This window comes from Dermochelys coriacea, chromosome 3 (genome assembly GCF_009764565.3).
Source record: "Dermochelys coriacea isolate rDerCor1 chromosome 3, rDerCor1.pri.v4, whole genome shotgun sequence".
NCBI classification, from domain to species: domain Eukaryota; kingdom Metazoa; phylum Chordata; order Testudines; family Dermochelyidae; genus Dermochelys; species Dermochelys coriacea.
The window spans coordinates 105,648,227-105,665,111 of NC_050070.1; the positions used below are offsets into that span (position 1 = coordinate 105,648,227).

Genomic DNA, 16,885 nt, shown 5'->3' on the forward strand with positions numbered 1-16,885 from the left:
TGCTCTCAAGCCTTTCCTTATTTTTAAAGGCCTAAGTGATCATTTAGTCTGTTTTTATCTCTGGAAGTTGTGGGAGGATCTTTTTGTCGCAGTTATGTCATCAATTCTGAGAATGCCTGCACAAGCACTTCTACAAGAAGTTAAAAGAAAGAATTTTTACTTGTCATTCTTTTCAATTTCTTACCGGAAAATGATCAGAAAGTCTACCACTACTTTAAGTTCAGTTTTAGGGCCAAATTCTCCACTGATTTCTCAGAGTCCTTTTAGAAACCACGCCATTAGTCTTAGATAAATTTATTTAGCTATCTAAAAAGTTATCTCAGTGTTTGCTGTAGTCAGCACCTGATATAAATCAGAGTATTTCTATGGTAAATATAGGAAAATATGAGGGAAGATTGCAACTACTGAGTTTATCTATCATCTGAGGTAAAATTGGCAAATTTCTAAGAAAGCCTGCTCAAGTAAACTGGATGGAATGGGTATAAACAAAGATAGTTTTGGACAATATTTCTATGCCAACACTGTTATAAAAATTAATGGCCTAAAACCTGGCTATCCTCTCTAGGCAGTCTGTCTATAACATAAGGAAAGGAAGATTTACAGAGCAATTTAGTTGGTGTTGGTTCTGCTTTGAGCAGGGGCTTCGACTAGATGACCTCCTGAGGTCTCTTCCAACCCTAATCTTCTATGATTCTATGAATTCCAAAAAATGAATGGATACTGAACTGCGGAAGTGTATAGAGCTTCAATGGCTGGCAGCCACAGAGCCAGAATATCAGATGAACAGCGCATCTCCAGCACTCTCAATTCCCAGTCATTTCAATTGAAGTTACAGGAGATCCATACCACAGGCCCTCATTTTGTAAGAAAACCTTCTGCAGCCTCCTCACCTTGTTTCTAGAACAATCTCACCAGATTTCCCTTCTCCATTTAGGGAACTAATACTGCACCCAAATACCCAGAGAAAAACACAGTTCATTAACCAAAATTTCCTGTCTGATTTACCCCTTTCACTGACAGTTCTCCACTGTTACTTATCATCCATTTACATTCCAGTGATGACAATGGCATGCAAGGATGCACTGGAAACATTCAGCAGCAAATCAAACTGTTAATTAATTTTAAACATATAATGAATTTTGTATTGTAAAATTAGCATATGATCATTCTGTCTTGTTGCCCATACTAACTGTTGTCCACCTACCACACGCATTATTCACCTGCCAGTGGCACCTGGCAAGTAACTCTGCTCACAGATTTGTACTGAGTAATATTAGTTTGATCAGACCTGGTCCACCAATGCCTGTTAGGTCTGTGCTGATGTATGCACAGCAGCAGAGGACAATCTTTTACTCTGCAGCAGCAGATCCAGACAGTGTCAACTGCTGTTGCAGGGAGCCAGCAGGAGCCAACAGTCAGTGCGAAGTGCTCTGTAAGTGTATCCAGTGGCATATTAACGCCTAGGCCCACAAGGCCTAGGCCTAGGGCAGCAAATTTGCAGGGGTGGCAAATTTATAATAGCAGCCAGAGTCCGCTTCCCCTGGTGCCAGTTCGCACCCTCTGCCCCCGGTCCCACCCCAACTCCACCCCTTCCCCGGCCCCTCCATGCCCCTACTGGTCCCCTTCCCCAAATCCCCACCCCGCCCCACCCCCGCCTCCTCTCCTGAGCGCGCTGCTTCCCCCCCTTCCTCCTTCACGAAGCTGTTTCATGCAGAAGCATTGGCAGGGAACGGGGAGAAGCAGGACCCCGCGGCGCTCAGGGGAGGATGCGGAGCAGAGGTGAGCTGGGGCGGGGAGCTGCTGGGAGGGGGCGGCAAAATCATTAATCTGCCACTGATTGTATCATATCTTTCCTGTGAAAAGAGGGAGTGGAAATCCAGCCCCTGCACAGGAATATGCATAGCAAGTGGATGGGAACTGGGTGAGTTTGAGTATGCATGTATGAGAGAGAGAGAGAGAGAGAGAGAGAGACACACAGACAGACACCTAGCTAGCTTGCAGTACCATATACATACTGCATACAGTTTTTACAAGCAGGAGGACAAAACTAATGTGTTTAAACCAGTTCTGGGGAAGAAAACTAGAAGATCGGAAGAAGAAATTAGAGGGAAGAGACAGAGAAGAGAGAACAAAAACATAGTGGCAAAGAAAAGGGGGGGTGTGAAAGAAAAATAGGAGAGACAGAGGAAAACACTATTGAAGGGTACAGAAAAGGTAATGGGGTGAGCATGCTACCTAGCAACAGGTTTATGAAATGATGTGTACAGTTTGCTGCTGAGAATGCAAACATTCAGAACTGTAGTTCAACAGCAATGTGAAATAACTATAATGGGAAACACAGGAGGAGAATATTAAGTGATCCAGGCAGGAAACAGGTCGGTATAAATAACGTTAATTGGGACAGAAATCCAAATTTAATTAAAATTAAAAATACTCCTACTTACATTATTCTTCTGGCAAATAATTTCCTGTAAAAATAAAAATGAATATTAAAAACAGAACTTGAACAACCTTTAGAAGATTTGTGTGTTTAATACTGTTGGGCACCAATAAACATTTACAGAAGACCTGGGGGGGTAGATGTTATATTTTCATTCTGCAAATTGCTGTAAATAATAAGCATCAGCTCTGCAGAGACATTAAGTATTTAGATATTAACAGATCACCGGAACTGTGAATTTATCTTACATTTTCTTCATCAAAGTGCACACTAGTCGTCCTTGTCCCTGCCCTAAGGATGAATGCCATACTAATTTGTGAGATATTTATACTCAACAGGTATCACTTCTACACCGTCTGTAAGAGAGACTGTAAAACTAGCGTAAATGGTATTTTAAATATTTTTACAATGTTCCCAAACTGCACTATTAGCGTGAATAACTGAGAGCCAATTTGACCACTTACTGCTTGAGTGGCTTGAAATTTAATTTGTACCAATATGTCTCAGGCAAGGGGTATGTGAAAAATTCCCAGGGTAAATTTGACATTTTATAGTATTTTTAAAATATTGATCCTGGAGTAGACATGGTTTTGACACGGTAACCCACTATGGGTTACATATTCAACACTTCTTCCTGCACACCCCATTGATAGTCTGCTTGCAAAACCACTTTTGAAGTCTGATCCTGCTTCTATAGGAATTTTTGGTATACATTCCAGAGGAAGCAGAATTAGCAAATGGCCATCCAGTGCAGCAGTCTACACATGCTTCACTGGGTAGCACTGAGCTTATTCATCTCCACACTAAAAATAGACGGGGGGGGGGGGGTCAAACCAATGGTCTTTACATCTCAGGCCTGCACATATAAAACAACTACACAGCAGCCATGTTTAGTGTTGTAAGGATTCGCCTCAGGCAGTTACTTACAATGAGGTCTGAAGTCAAGGATGGACTACCTGCACGTATATCCCACTACTTTACAGCTGCCAACTTGTCAGTTTATCCCCACCTGCCCTATAGCAGGATTTTATTTAGTGTTTTGTTGATGCTTGTTTGAGCTGCAAGTTGCAGGCGGCTTTCCCAAAATCTGGGTAATTATTTTTAAAATGGTACTGAATTCCTACTCCTATACCCAAAATTTAAATTTAAAAAATACCAAATTTAAAAATATGGGGAAAAGGAGGGAAGAAAACCATAATTATACAAAACCATACGCTCATACATCACCCCTCTTTTAACAGCTGACTGGTGAAAATACAAGGGGGGCACATCTCACTGCATAGGAATCCCTCCTGAGCCACACACGGACTTCCATAGGTGTTTACCAAACCAGGAACCAAAGTAGCAAGGGAGTGGGGCTTTCCATTGTGAACAGGATTTCTCCTGCACACCACAGGAAGCCCTGCTTTTTGTTTTTGAAAATAAATAAATAAAAAGCAGTAATAAGTCCTATCTAGCCAACTTAAGAAACAAGGGCTTGTCTGCAGAATGCATTAGTCCACACCAGAGGGATGTAAATTATAATGCGCACTAGTGCGTCACAGGCTAACTGACCCATATGGACTCTGCTGGCATTCACTGAAAGCTCACTAGTGCATATTAGCATAGTACTGTTTAAAACGGCGCTATATTAACATGCACTAGGGAGATTTAGTGCATGCCAGCAGGGACGACATGGGCCCTTTAGTATGCAATACACGAGCGCGCAGTAGAATTTACACCCCACTGGAGTGGGCTAATGCACCACGTAGATAAGTTCTAGTAGTACAAATAAACCTAGAGTAAATCATTAATCATTAAGTATTGTTATAAAACTTCAATAGGTTACCCAGTAGTGGAGCTACGCTGTGAGCAGTGGTGGAGCTGCGGGGAGGGCAATGGGTCATTAGTGGGGACACCTTCATTTATACCTATTGGCTTGAAATGCACATACATACACCTAAAGACTCCCACCACCATTAGTTGAGCCACTGAGATTATCAATTATCAGGAGGTTTTGTAACTGCGTAGAGGCCTAAACCAGTGCCTACTGAAGTCAATGTAAAGATTCTGAGAGAGGAACAAAAACAGAACCTGATCTAAAATAGCTAAGAGATTTGTTGTACTCTTGCAAATTCCTATTAACATTACTGGGCCTGATTCAAAACCCACCGAAGTCAAGGGGAATCTTTCCATTGATTACAATGGGCTTTGGATCAGGCCCATTGAGGGGGGAATTTGGACACCTGTGGTCTAGTCCTATAAGCCTTATGCATGCTGAGCTCCCGCTGATTTCAATAAGAGTCCTGCACATGAAGGACTTGTGGGATCAGGCCCTTAAAACTATGAAGGGTGGAGTTTTCAAAAGTGCCTACTGGAGTTAGGTGTTCAATTCCCATGGAGAGTCAACAGCTTGGCATCTGACACCTTACAGTGCTTTTGAAATCCCCATCCTTAGTGATTACTTATGCAGTACATTGGACAATGAGGACATAGTAAAAGGAGTAATAAAATTGAATTCAAATAGGTATTTTGTCATTAGATTTTTATTTTGAGGGCACAGACCAATACAGTCTTGTGTTGAAAAGAGAAAGAAAAAAATATGGGTAAACCACAGAAACTTACATGAAAGAGGCTGCTCCTAAGCAGAGCCTTCCTCAGCAGTGTACTCTGAAACTTGCGTAGATGAAAAATATTTCTCACTATTTATAAACTGAGAATTATATTTTAATTTAAATAAAACTTGTAATTAAAATGAGCATTTATGAAACTTTCTGGTAGCCACAGATTTGTTAGTACGTGACAGGTTATAAACACTGACTTCTCAGTGATAAGTCATTTTCTGGGTAATTTTAACAGTGATTTTGACAATCAGAAGAACACTATGCTCAAACAGAAAGTATAACAATAAGGGAGCTCTTATGTTTAATAATAAAGCAGGCTAGAAATTAGCTTAAAGAAGGCTGTGTTGTCCAGTGGATTAATACAAGGAGAAAGTTCAAAATGCTAGTTTTATTCACAAATCCAAAGCATGTCTACACTGTCCCGCAGTTCAAACAATGGTGACGTAAACAGCAGTGTGCATCAAAATGTTGTGCTGTATCTCCCCCCATAAGGGCACTGTGGGTATAAATGTCAAAGTTCCTAGTTTGTGTTAACACAGTCCTCTTTAATGAGAGCTAGGAACCTTTTAGTTCATGCCTGCAATGTCCAGACAGGGAAGTTACAGCAGAGCACTTGGGAGTGCACTGCTATTCACACCCCTGTAGTCAGAAATGACCTGTGTGAGAGGGCTGGATAGCCTTGTCCAAGTTTACAGTGGAGTTCTTCCTTGGTTGGATATGAAACATTGGTGTAGTTCCACAACTCCGGTGGCAGTGAAGATTCAATAGAGGTAGTATTATTCCAACTATATCTTCTATACATATGCAGAAGTCAACAGTGGGTAAGGAGCCAACATAAATATGTATTTTAAAAAATTCTAATGTAAGATCATTTCTGCAGAAGTTTTAATGGCATGCATGTTCAAGCAGTATTCGTAGTACAAAAGCAATGCAGGGTGTTGAAGGGAAGAATATGGTAGTTTAGCATCACTACTTTCACCATGAAAGGAGTCAATGCAAATCATTGTATGGTTCTATTTCTAGAGAAATTACTAGCAGTACCCATGGTTTCATAATGTATAATATGTAAAATGAGACCTAATGAAACTCAAGAGCAATAAGGTGCTATACATATATTCACAAAGTACCACAGTGATGATCCAAAGAGCTGAAAACATGTTTTGGAGGGTGGGGTAGCAGAGTTTTCATTCTCTTTTATGTTAACTGGAGGAACATATTTTCAGCTAAAACTTTATTCCCCTTGTTCCTGCACACACACATTGCATTCATGCAAAAGTCCTTTTTGTTACTATTTTTTAACCTTTCCATACTTTAGGATTGTAAAAAAAAAAATCCATTTCTTTGGCATACATATGAAGTGGCTCCAGTATAACACTATGCAAATTTTGGAAGCAGACTGTAGTATTTTGAGTGGGTGGTGCTTATGAACTTACTAACAGGGGTACAGAAATTACTACAAAATACATCTGCTCTGTAACCATGATTGGGTCAACCAATATGGATTCTAAAGAGAAGAAAAAGCTACCAGTCTTGTTCAAAGAATCTTAGCAAAAACTGGAACCAACTGTATGTTTTCTTTGTGTGTGCATGTCACGCAGAGTGCATGCAAGAGCTTCCAGAAATCTGATGGGACAGTTCCTTAGGGAGAAAATGACAAGCAAAACCCTCTGAGCTCTCCAATTGCATTCCCTACTCTTCCTTTATTCCAGCCAACCTTTTGAGCACAAGCTGAAACTAAAATAATTGTTGTCCAGATCTCCCTTCCTCCTCTTTTTAGCACTGTCAAAGAGAGATAGATTGTATGAGAGCGGCAGGAGCAGACAGAGGTGTACAAACTGACGAAATCCTGAGCCTGCTAACCAGTCCAACAGGCTAAGGTAATGGGGGGAGGGGGAAGAGGCTGAGTCATATAAAACTTAACTCATGAAGTAGGGCCTAACTGCAAATAACTTGACAAAAATAGAACCAAATCCTACTCCAGCCAGAAGCAAGGAAAACTGAGCCTGCATGGTAATCAAAAGTATACACCCAAGCAGAAGGCGGCCCCACTCCACATGCTGCTTCCCACAGCTGCCTCACATGCTTCTCTTCAGTAATTTTACTTTACTTACTTCTTTACATTCTGCGCCAAAAAATTCAGAATTCTGTGCACAATATCTTAAAAGGCTGCAAATTTTATTTGTCAAATAAATGTGGAGGCTCCAGTATGGCACTGGGGAGAACAGGTCACTGGCCGCACAGAGGTGGGAGATGACTGTGCAGGGACACGGACTCAGCGGTGAGGCTGCACCCAACCCTGACACAGCACAAGAACTAGGCCTGCCCCAGAAACACCCCAGGGCCCTGCCCCTCCATGGCAGGTGCACCAGGTGTGGGCAGGCAGGCTCAGCAAGGCAGGATTCAAGTGTGGAGGTGCTTAGTGGGGGGGGGAATCCAGGTGTGGGTTGAGAGGGTTCTGCGTGGGGCAATCTGGGTGCGGGTGGCTTAGTGGGGGATCCAGGTGTGAGGGGATCTAGATGCACTGGGGCTTGTTGGGGGGTTCTGGGTGCAACAGTAATGGGATGCTGCAGCAAGATCCAGGTGAAGGTGGTTGGGGCTCAGCAGAGGGATCTGGGTGTGAGGGGGATAGAGCTCATCAGAGGGCTCTGGGGGGCTAGGTGGGGAGGGGATCCAGGTGCAGTTGATTTTGGCTTGATAGGGTGGGGATCCAGGTGTGGATGGCTTGTCGGGGTGGGTCCTGGGTGGGAGGAGGCTCAGGGGAGAGTCTGGGTATGAGGGGGTCTGGATGCATGGAGGTTGGGCAGATGGAGGAGCAGCTCCCTGTACAGTACTCTCTCCTCCTGATGCTGAGGAGTGATGAGAGCAGGAAGCGCGGTGGGGGTGGGGTGGGGGTTGCAGAGCTTCTTACAGCTGGAGGTGGGTCTGACATGGCCCCATATGCCGTGCAGGGGAAGAGGAAATCCCATCCTCCCCAGCACAGCCAGAACTAGCAGCTGAGCCCAGCGCAGGGTAGGAGCCACCAACTGAGTCTTCCCCAATCCTGCCCCCTGCCCCACAGTGATTTACCTTTCTGCTGGCTGTCCTGGGCACCTGAAACATACTGCTCTTGTGGCTTCCCTTTGCATCCCTGTTAGAAAGTCATTTTTCTGCAGGAAAGCGAAGAACTCTACAGGAAACAAATTCTGTGCATGCGCAGTGGTGCAGGATTCCCCCAGGAGTGTAATTTCTACAACTGGACAGGAGCAATGGTTTCTTCCCCCCCCCCATCACGACTGAGCAGAAGGATGCTCTTCCAGAGCCAGTCTCACTCTCCAACCACATCACACCCCTCCTCTCTTGCTTATGCATCAGGATACAAAGCTGGAACATAGGGCAGCCACCAGAAATGTTCATATGGTGCAGAAATGTGTACAGGATTCACACCTATAAGTCAGCTTTGTCATGGACTGTTAAGAACTATCCACTAGCAAAACTGTCCACTAACAACAGTGTAACCCAGTGTGCCCTGTTTACATAGAACCAGAGTCTGTTAGGACTCTCAGCTCAAACACTTGGTTTTTAGCTGAAACCATTCTTCAGGCTCTGGAAGTTCCTCGGCTCAATCTCCACTGCTGGCCGACAGCACTACAAATAAAGCGTTAGGTTTGTTTTTGATTTAACTGGATTTCCCTCAAGCTTTTACTTATTACTTGTATGTTGCAAAGTTGCTACAGAAAAACACTGTGGTTGGTTTTGTTTGTTTTTGACAAAAAGTAGGAAAACAATTCCTGCATTATATGGAGCATTTTCCTCCGACATCCTCTGTTGGCATTTTTGCCTTAGAGGGTGTGACAGAATGCTGAGAATCAGCAGCTGAACCAACACTCTCTGGTCACTGTTTAACCAATCAGGTCCCCCAAGCAGGACCTGATTAAGGAGAGGAGTTCCTGATTACATATCAGATTGGGGCTGGGTAGCTAATGAGCCCATTAACAAGGAGACTGGAGAAAAGAGCACAGGAAGGAAGTGAAAGTGGGGAGAAGCAGAAGATAGAGAAAGGCTAATAGGGCCTGACAAAAGGGAAGTTCTCTGGGAGAAGTTTCAGAGTAGCAGCCGTGTTAGTCTGTATTCGCAAAAAGAAAAGGAGTACTTGTGGCACCTTAGAGACTAACAAATTTATTAGAGCATAAGCTTTCGTGAGCTACAGCTCACTTCATCGGATGCATTTGGTGGAAAAAACAGAGGAGAGATTTATATACACACACACAGAGAACATGAAACAATGGGTTTATCATACACACTGTAAGGAGAGTGATCACTTAAGGTAAGCCATCACCCACAGCAGGGGCGGGAAGGAGGAAAACCTTCCATGGTGACAAGCAGGTAGGCTAATTCCAGCAGTTAACAAGAATATCAGAGGAACAGTGGGGGGTGGGGGGGAGAAATACCATGGGGAAATAGTTTACTTTGTGTAATGACTCATCCATTCCCAGTCTCTATTCAAGCCTAAGTTAATTGTATCCAGTTTGCAAATTAATTCCAATTCAGCAGTCTCTCGTTGGAGTCTGTTTTTGAAGCTTTTTTTGTTGAAGTATAGCCACTCTTAGGTCTGTGATCGAGTGACCAGAGAGATTGAAGTGTTCTCCAACTGGTTTTTGAATGTTATAATTCTTGACGTCTGATTTGTGTCCATTCATTCTTTTACGTAGAGACTGTCCAGTTTGGCCAATGTACATGGCAGAGGGGCATTGCTGGCACATGATGGCATATATCACATTGGTAGATGCGCAGGTGAACGAGCCTCTGATAGTGTGGCTGATGTGATTAGGCCCTATGATGGTATCCCCTGAATAGATATGTGGACAGAGTTGGCAACGGGCTTTGTTGCAAGGATAGGTTCCTGGGTTAGTGGTTCTGTTGTGTGGTGTGTGGTTGCTGGTGAGTATTTGCTTCAGATTGGGGGGCTGTCTGTAAGCAAGGACTGGTCTATCTCCCAAGATCTGAGAGAGCGATGGCTCGTCCTTCAGGATAGGTTGTAGATCCTTGATGATGCGTTGGAGAGGTTTTAGTTGGGGGCTGAAGGCGATGGCTAGTGGCGTTCTGTTGTTTTCTTTGTTGGGCCTGTCCTGTAGTAGGTGACTTCTGGGTACTCTTCTGGCTCTGTCAATCTGTTTCTTCACTTCAGCAGGTGGGTACTGTAGTTGTAGGAATGCATGATAGAGATCTTGTAGGTGTTTGTCTCTGTCTGAGGGGTTGGAGCAAATGCGGTTATATCGTAGCGCTTGGCTGTAGACAATGGATCGAGTGGTATGATCTGGATGAAAGCTAGAGGCATGTAGGTAGGAATAGCGGTCAGTAGGTTTCCGATATAGGGTGGTGTTTATGTGACCATCGCTTATTAGCACCGTAGTGTCCAGGAAGTGGATCTCTTGTGTGGACTGGTCCAGGCTGAGGTTGATGGTGGGATGGAAATTGTTGAAATCATGGTGGAATTCCTCAAGAGCTTCTTTTCCATGGGTCCAGATGATGAAGATGTCATCAATGTAGCACAAGTAGAGTAGGGGCATTAGGGGACGAGAGCTGAGGAAGCGTTGTTCTAAGTCAGCCATAAAAATGTTGGCATACTGTGGGGCCATGCGGGTATCCATCGCAGTGCCGCTGATTTGAAGGTATACATTGTCACCAAATGTGAAATAGTTATGGGTCAGGACAAAGTCACAAAGTTCTGCCACCAGGTTAGCCGTGACAGTATCGGGGATACTGTTCCTGACGGCTTGTAGTCCATCTTTGTGTGGAATGTTGGTGTAGAGGGCTTCTACATCCATAGTGGCTAGGATGGTGTTTTTAGGAAGATCACCAATGGACTGTAGTTTCCTCAGGAAATCGGTGGTGTCTCAAAGATAGCTGGGAGTGCTGGTAACGAAGGGCCTGAGGAGGGAGTCTACATAGCCAGACAATCCTGCTGTCAGGGTGCCAATGCCTGAGATGATGGGGCGTCCAGGATTTCCAGGTTTATGGATCTTGGGTAGCAGATAGAATACCCCAGGTCCGGGCTCCAGGGATGTGTCTGTGCGGATTTGTTCTTGTGCTTTTTCAGGGAGTTTCTTGAGCAAATGCTGTAGTTTCTTTTGGTAACTCTCAGTGGGATCAGAGGGTAATGGCTTGTAGAAAGTGGTGTTGGAGAGCTGCCTAGTAGCCTCTTGTTCATACTCCGACCTATTCATGATGACGACAGCACCTCCTTTGTCAGCCTTTTTGATTATGATGTCAGAGTTGTTTCTGAGGCTGTGGATGGCACTGTGTTCTGCATGGCTGAGGTTATGGGGTAAGCGATGCTGCTTTTCCACAATTTCAGCTCGTGCACGTCGGCGGAAGCAGTCTATGTAGAAATCCCGGCTGCTGTTTCGACCTTCAGGAGGAGTCCACCCAGAATCCTTCTTTTTGTAGTGTTGGCAGGAAGGTCTCTGTGGGTTAATATGTTGGTCAGAGGTGTGTTGGAAATATTCCTTGAGTCTGAGACGTCGAAAATAGGATTCTAGGTCACCACAGAACTGTATCATGTTCGTGGGGGTGGAGGGGCAAAAGGAGAGGCCCCGAGATAGGACAGATTCTTCCGCTGGGCTAAGAGTATAGTTGGATAGATTAACAATATTGCTGGGTGGGTTACGGGAACCATTGTTGTGGCCCCTTGTGGCATATAGTAGTTTAGATAGCTTAGTGTCCTTTTTCTTTTGTAGAGAATCAAAGTGTGTTTTGTAAATGGCTTGTCTAGTTTTTGTAAAGTCCAGCCACGAGGAAGTTTGTGTGGAAGGTTGGTTCTCTATGAGAGTATCCAGTTTTGAGAGCTCAGCCAAGCGCTACGATATAACCGCATTTGCTCCAACCCCTCAGACAGAGACAAACACCTACAAGATCTCTATCATGCATTCCTACAACTACAATACCCACCTGCTGAAGTGAAGAAACAGATTGACAGAGCCAGAAGAGTACCCAGAAGTCACCTACTACAGGACAGGCCCAACAAAGAAAACAACAGAACGCCACTAGCCATCACCTTCAGCCCCCAACTAAAACCTCTCCAACGCATCATCAAGGATCTACAACCTATCCTGAAGGACGAGCCATCGCTCTCTCAGATCTTGGGAGATAGACCAGTCCTTGCTTACAGACAGCCCCCCAATCTGAAGCAAATACTCACCAGCAACCACACACCACACAACAGAACCACTAACCCAGGAACCTATCCTTGCAACAAAGCCCGTTGCCAACTCTGTCCACATATCTATTCAGGGGATACCATCATAGGGCCTAATCACATCAGCCACACTATCAGAGGCTCGTTCACCTGCGCATCTACCAATGTGATATATGCCATCATGTGCCAGCAATGCCCCTCTGCCATGTACATTGGCCAAACTGGACAGTCTCTACGTAAAAGAATGAATGGACACAAATCAGACGTCAAGAATTATAACATTCAAAAACCAGTTGGAGAACACTTCAATCTCTCTGGTCACTCGATCACAGACCTAAGAGTGGCTATACTTCAACAAAAAAGCTTCAAAAACAGACTCCAACGAGAGACTGCTGAATTGGAATTAATTTGCAAACTGGATACAATTAACTTAGGCTTGAATAGAGACTGGGAATGGATGAGTCATTACACAAAGTAAAACTATTTCCCCATGGTATTTCTCCCCCCCACCCCACCCCACCCCCCACTGTTCCTCTGATATTCTCGTTAACTGCTGGAATTAGCCTACCTGCTTGTCACCATGGAAGGTTTTCCTCCTTTCCCCCCCCCTGCTGTGGGTGATGGCTTACCTTAAGTGATCACTCTCCTTACAGTGTGTATGATAAACCCATTGTTTCATGTTCTCTGTGTGTGTGTATATAAATCTCTCCTCTGTTTTTTCCACCAAATGCATCCGATGAAGTGAGCTGTAGCTCACGAAAGCTTATACTCTAATAAATTTGTTAGTCTCTAAGGTGCCACAAGTACTCCTTTTCTTTTTTCTCTGGGAGAAGACATCTTTTCTCCCCCAACCTTTGGAGAAGGGATAATAAAATTAGAGAACATGGTAAATACTGTGACCGCACTAGTAGGTAAAAGGTGATGGAGTGAAATACTGTAAATAATGCACAGTATCTACATGAGAGACGGTCTATGGGCTGTTTGTGCAAAGCATAGAGGATGGGAGCAGTGGGTGTCCCATCACACAGAGGAAACTATTAGTCCCTGACATGAAAGAGTAACAAATAGCAAACAATAATGTCCAGTGCTACAAGCTTCAGACGTTATATCCAATGAGACTTCACTATGTCAGTCCACCACATGATGGTTTTCCACTACAAGTCTAAATTCTAGTGAATAGGACATGCAGTAAGAGGTCTCCAATGACTGTGTGCATGGCCTGGAAGTTTCCTTTCTTAACAAGGGCCATTGGAAGGAACCTTCTTTTGGTCACGGGAACCAAGTCCAGAGGTAAATCTGTACTATTGTGATTTACTTTTTCATCTGGCTCAGCAGCAGGCAAATTGTCCCATCTTAGACTTTCATAGACCTGCTTACCAATGTTTAATTTACACCCCCTTCCTTATGATCTCTGACTTGGGTCCAAGGCTTCTGCAAGCCTACAAAGACAGGTACTAATCCCAATTTCCTTTTTTAAATTAGCCTTTGGGAAATTTTTGGAGATTCACTCTCTGCCCAAACAGCTCTGCATCAGTCTTGTCGGTGATGCCTCATGTGAAGTAATGGTAATAATGCCTTTATTTTCATACATTGCATCTTTAAATTTATAAGAACTTGTGTGGAGGCAGCTGTCATGTTCTTTCCAGACTTCCTAATGCAGAGTGGACACACCCACTGCACTCTCAAAGATATTTTACTTTTTTAATTGGCATTTTCCTTAATCTACAAGGAACAAGGAAAGTGCACACGGTTGCACTCTGTGTTTGGCAAAATATAATATGGAAATCAGGATGTGCTTCATTGGTTCATAGACTTTAAGACCAGAAGGGACCACTGTGATCATCCAGTCTGACTTCCTGCAAAATGCAGGCCATAGAACCTCACCCAGTAATCCCTGCATCAAACCGATAATTTGTGACTTATCTAAATTGGACATCCCAAATTAATTTAATGACTCCAAGTGATAGATTCTCCATCACATTACTGGATAAAATTGCTCCATTGGTTAATTACCCTTACTGTTAAAAATCTGCTCTTTATTTTTAGTCTAAATTCCTCTAACTTTAGCTTCCAATCTTTGGATATTGTTATGCATTTTTCTACTAGATTAAAGAGTAACTGACTATTACAGACTATAACTGACTTATGCTCAAATAAATTTGTTAGTCTCTAAGGTGCCACAAGTACTCCTTTTCTTTTGACTATTAGAAATCTCTTCCCCATGTAGGTACTTGTTGACCATGATCAAGTCACCACCTAATCTTTTCTTGGATAAACTAAACAGACTGAGCTTCTTCAGCCTGTCACTGTTTTCCGAACAAGGTTTCCAAACTTCTAATCATTAGTGTAGCTCTTTTCAGAACCCTTAAATGGTCTCTGCATTATCATCAGTAATATGAGTCTATGTTTAAAGATATGCAAGTGTTAAACGTTTTCTTGAGTTACCTTCAACGACTGCAGAGAATCTGCATTTGTATCACAGTAGAGGATAATGTTGTTGGCCATACTGAAGCTCTCTCTGACTCCCAAATGGTAGAACAAGGAAGGCTGACGGAAAGCATCACTCATCTCCACCACTGCAATATCTGCAAAAAGCAATAAAAGAATAACTGTAAGTCATGCAGTTCTGAAAGGGGAGTACCCAAGCTCTTCTCCTCCACCAGTTGTTGTTTGACGGAGTCTGCATTTTAAAGACGGAAATAAAGAACAGGAGGGTTTCCCCCTTTTTAGATATCACAGCTGAATTTTCAGTACATAACCAGCAGGAAGTGGTTTCTCTTTAAAGCATTTTTTTTTTTTTTATAAAGAAAGCAGAACTTCATTTCACTAACTAGAAAAGGATAGAATGTCACTGAACAGGAGATAACAGAAAAGCTCATTTTGAGTCTTGCACGAGCACATGATCTATTTGCCTATCCTATACATGATGATTTATGATTGTGGAAAAAACTAATGATATTTTAACTTGTACATAAAAATACTCAAAATTTATTTACTCTGGGAAAGATGTACAAAAAAAATTGCACTGTATCAGTCTCATTGCATGATAAAAGATAAACCCACAATCTCTACATTTGAAATTCTACAGACCAATCTACCTTTAAAATTCAGTGCAGAAGGAAGTAAAAGACAAGAGAGACAAAGTGATGTATATTTATTTTGATTTATAGAAGAAGAGGGAGGAATCCCAAATCCCTACATACCCCAACACAAATTACAATGTAAATATAGACCTTGACCCAGAGGTCTGTGCATGCAGAACTCTGCTCACCTGAACAAAGTAAAGCACATGGGTAAGTGCTTGTAGAATGCGGGCCACAGTCCTTCCAGGCACTTGTGCACCCAAATCAAGCACACAAAAATAAATGAAGTGCCTAAGCTGATGCATCCCCAGCTTCACTTTTCTGAACTTTTCGCAATGCCATGACCAAACAAAAATCAACCACACAAATCATTAATTGCAGCTCACATTTATAAGGATGTTTATTAAACCAAGTACTGTAGCTCTCTTCTCTTGCAATACCCTTGTGGAGTCAAAAATCCACTATGTTAAGAGAACTGACTCATCTCTGCTTCTCACGCACACACCATCTGTCTCTTGCACCAACCTTACTTCCTCCTCAAGTCAGCCAAAATATACGTATTTTAAAGAAAAAAAAGGAGTCAAATGGGTTATGTAAACTATTGGCTGTTATCAAGAATCTGCTTTCCTTTCAACCTCCATGATTACCTGGGAGAGGTTTTCTTTTAGAAGCTTCAAATGTTTTGTTTTCTTTGAGTGAATGGGATTGAAAGCAATTCTCTATCTATTTACATTTTCTTTCAATTATATTCTATTACAGCAAAGAATAGAAATGTAATACCCAAATATTACCTCTCACTTTCTCCCTCTCTCGCACACACAAATATATACCATAACATTAAATGGGAAGGGTGGGAGGGGGAGAAGAGAATAGGAGAGAGAGAGGAAAGTGTAACAAGAGCCGAATAAGTGTTATGATAATATCACTGTACTTTATCTCTGTGTGATTATGCTTTGTTTTTTTAAAATCAAGTTACACTATACCAAGTTCTCCTTTTAAAGTATTTTTTTTAAAACTACTGTTACTCACGTCTGCGAGTATATGACAGGTATGGCAATTTCTTGCAATACCCTTGAAAAACCTTATTGCTCTATGTTAAGGATCTTTGGAATCTATTGTATTCAATGAAAAGGTTATGTATTATTGTGGGCCAGGATGATCAAAGGACTATACTGAACAATGTGTCAGACGAGAATGACCTTTTGGGACAAAACATGTCAAATGGAATTCCTGGGAAATATCTAGGGGAAGATTAATACAAAGGCCCTACACTGGTTATTCAAAAAAACAACTTTTTGAAACTATGCCCTGAGGAAAGAACCACTGTCTGATGATTAGCTGTTTCCGAAGGGTGGAGGAAATCAAAGGCTCATAAAGAAATAGGCTGATCTGAGCAGTCTGTGTGCTAGTTCTGAGCTGAGGCGGTTATGAACTTGTCATCACAGAAAAGCCCCTTGATGGGTTTGAAGGACTAACTCCTATCAGAGCCCCTGCTGGAGTTGGGGGTGAACTCTGGTAAGCTTTTCAGCATGCATGTAGTTTCTTTTATTGTTTTTAATACGTTTTCCCTGTGACACTTTCACCT

The 16,885-nt window shown here is 42.7% G+C and overlaps 1 protein-coding gene across 5 annotated transcripts in view; it reads right to left on the reverse strand.

Moving 5' to 3' along the window:
* MAP3K5 (mitogen-activated protein kinase kinase kinase 5) overlaps positions 1 to 16,885 on the reverse strand; it is a 166,887-nt gene that overhangs the window by 101,564 nt on the left and 48,438 nt on the right. For 3 of the 5 annotated variants that reach the window (XR_006279992.1, XM_043511057.1, XM_043511056.1), the window contains exons 2-4: positions 14,663 to 14,802; positions 5,045 to 5,095; positions 2,445 to 2,468 (exon numbers count right to left, since the gene is read on the reverse strand). Coding sequence is in view for 3 of the 5 variants with exons in the window: in XM_043511057.1 (XP_043366992.1) it covers positions 2,445 to 2,468; positions 5,045 to 5,095; positions 14,663 to 14,802 (215 nt within the window). In the remaining 2 variants the exon portion in view is untranslated. Of the gene's footprint in view, positions 1 to 2,444; positions 2,469 to 5,044; positions 5,133 to 14,662; positions 14,803 to 16,885 lie in introns of those variants that run through there. The other 2 variants (XM_043511058.1, XM_038395956.2) reach the window with 2 other exon arrangements.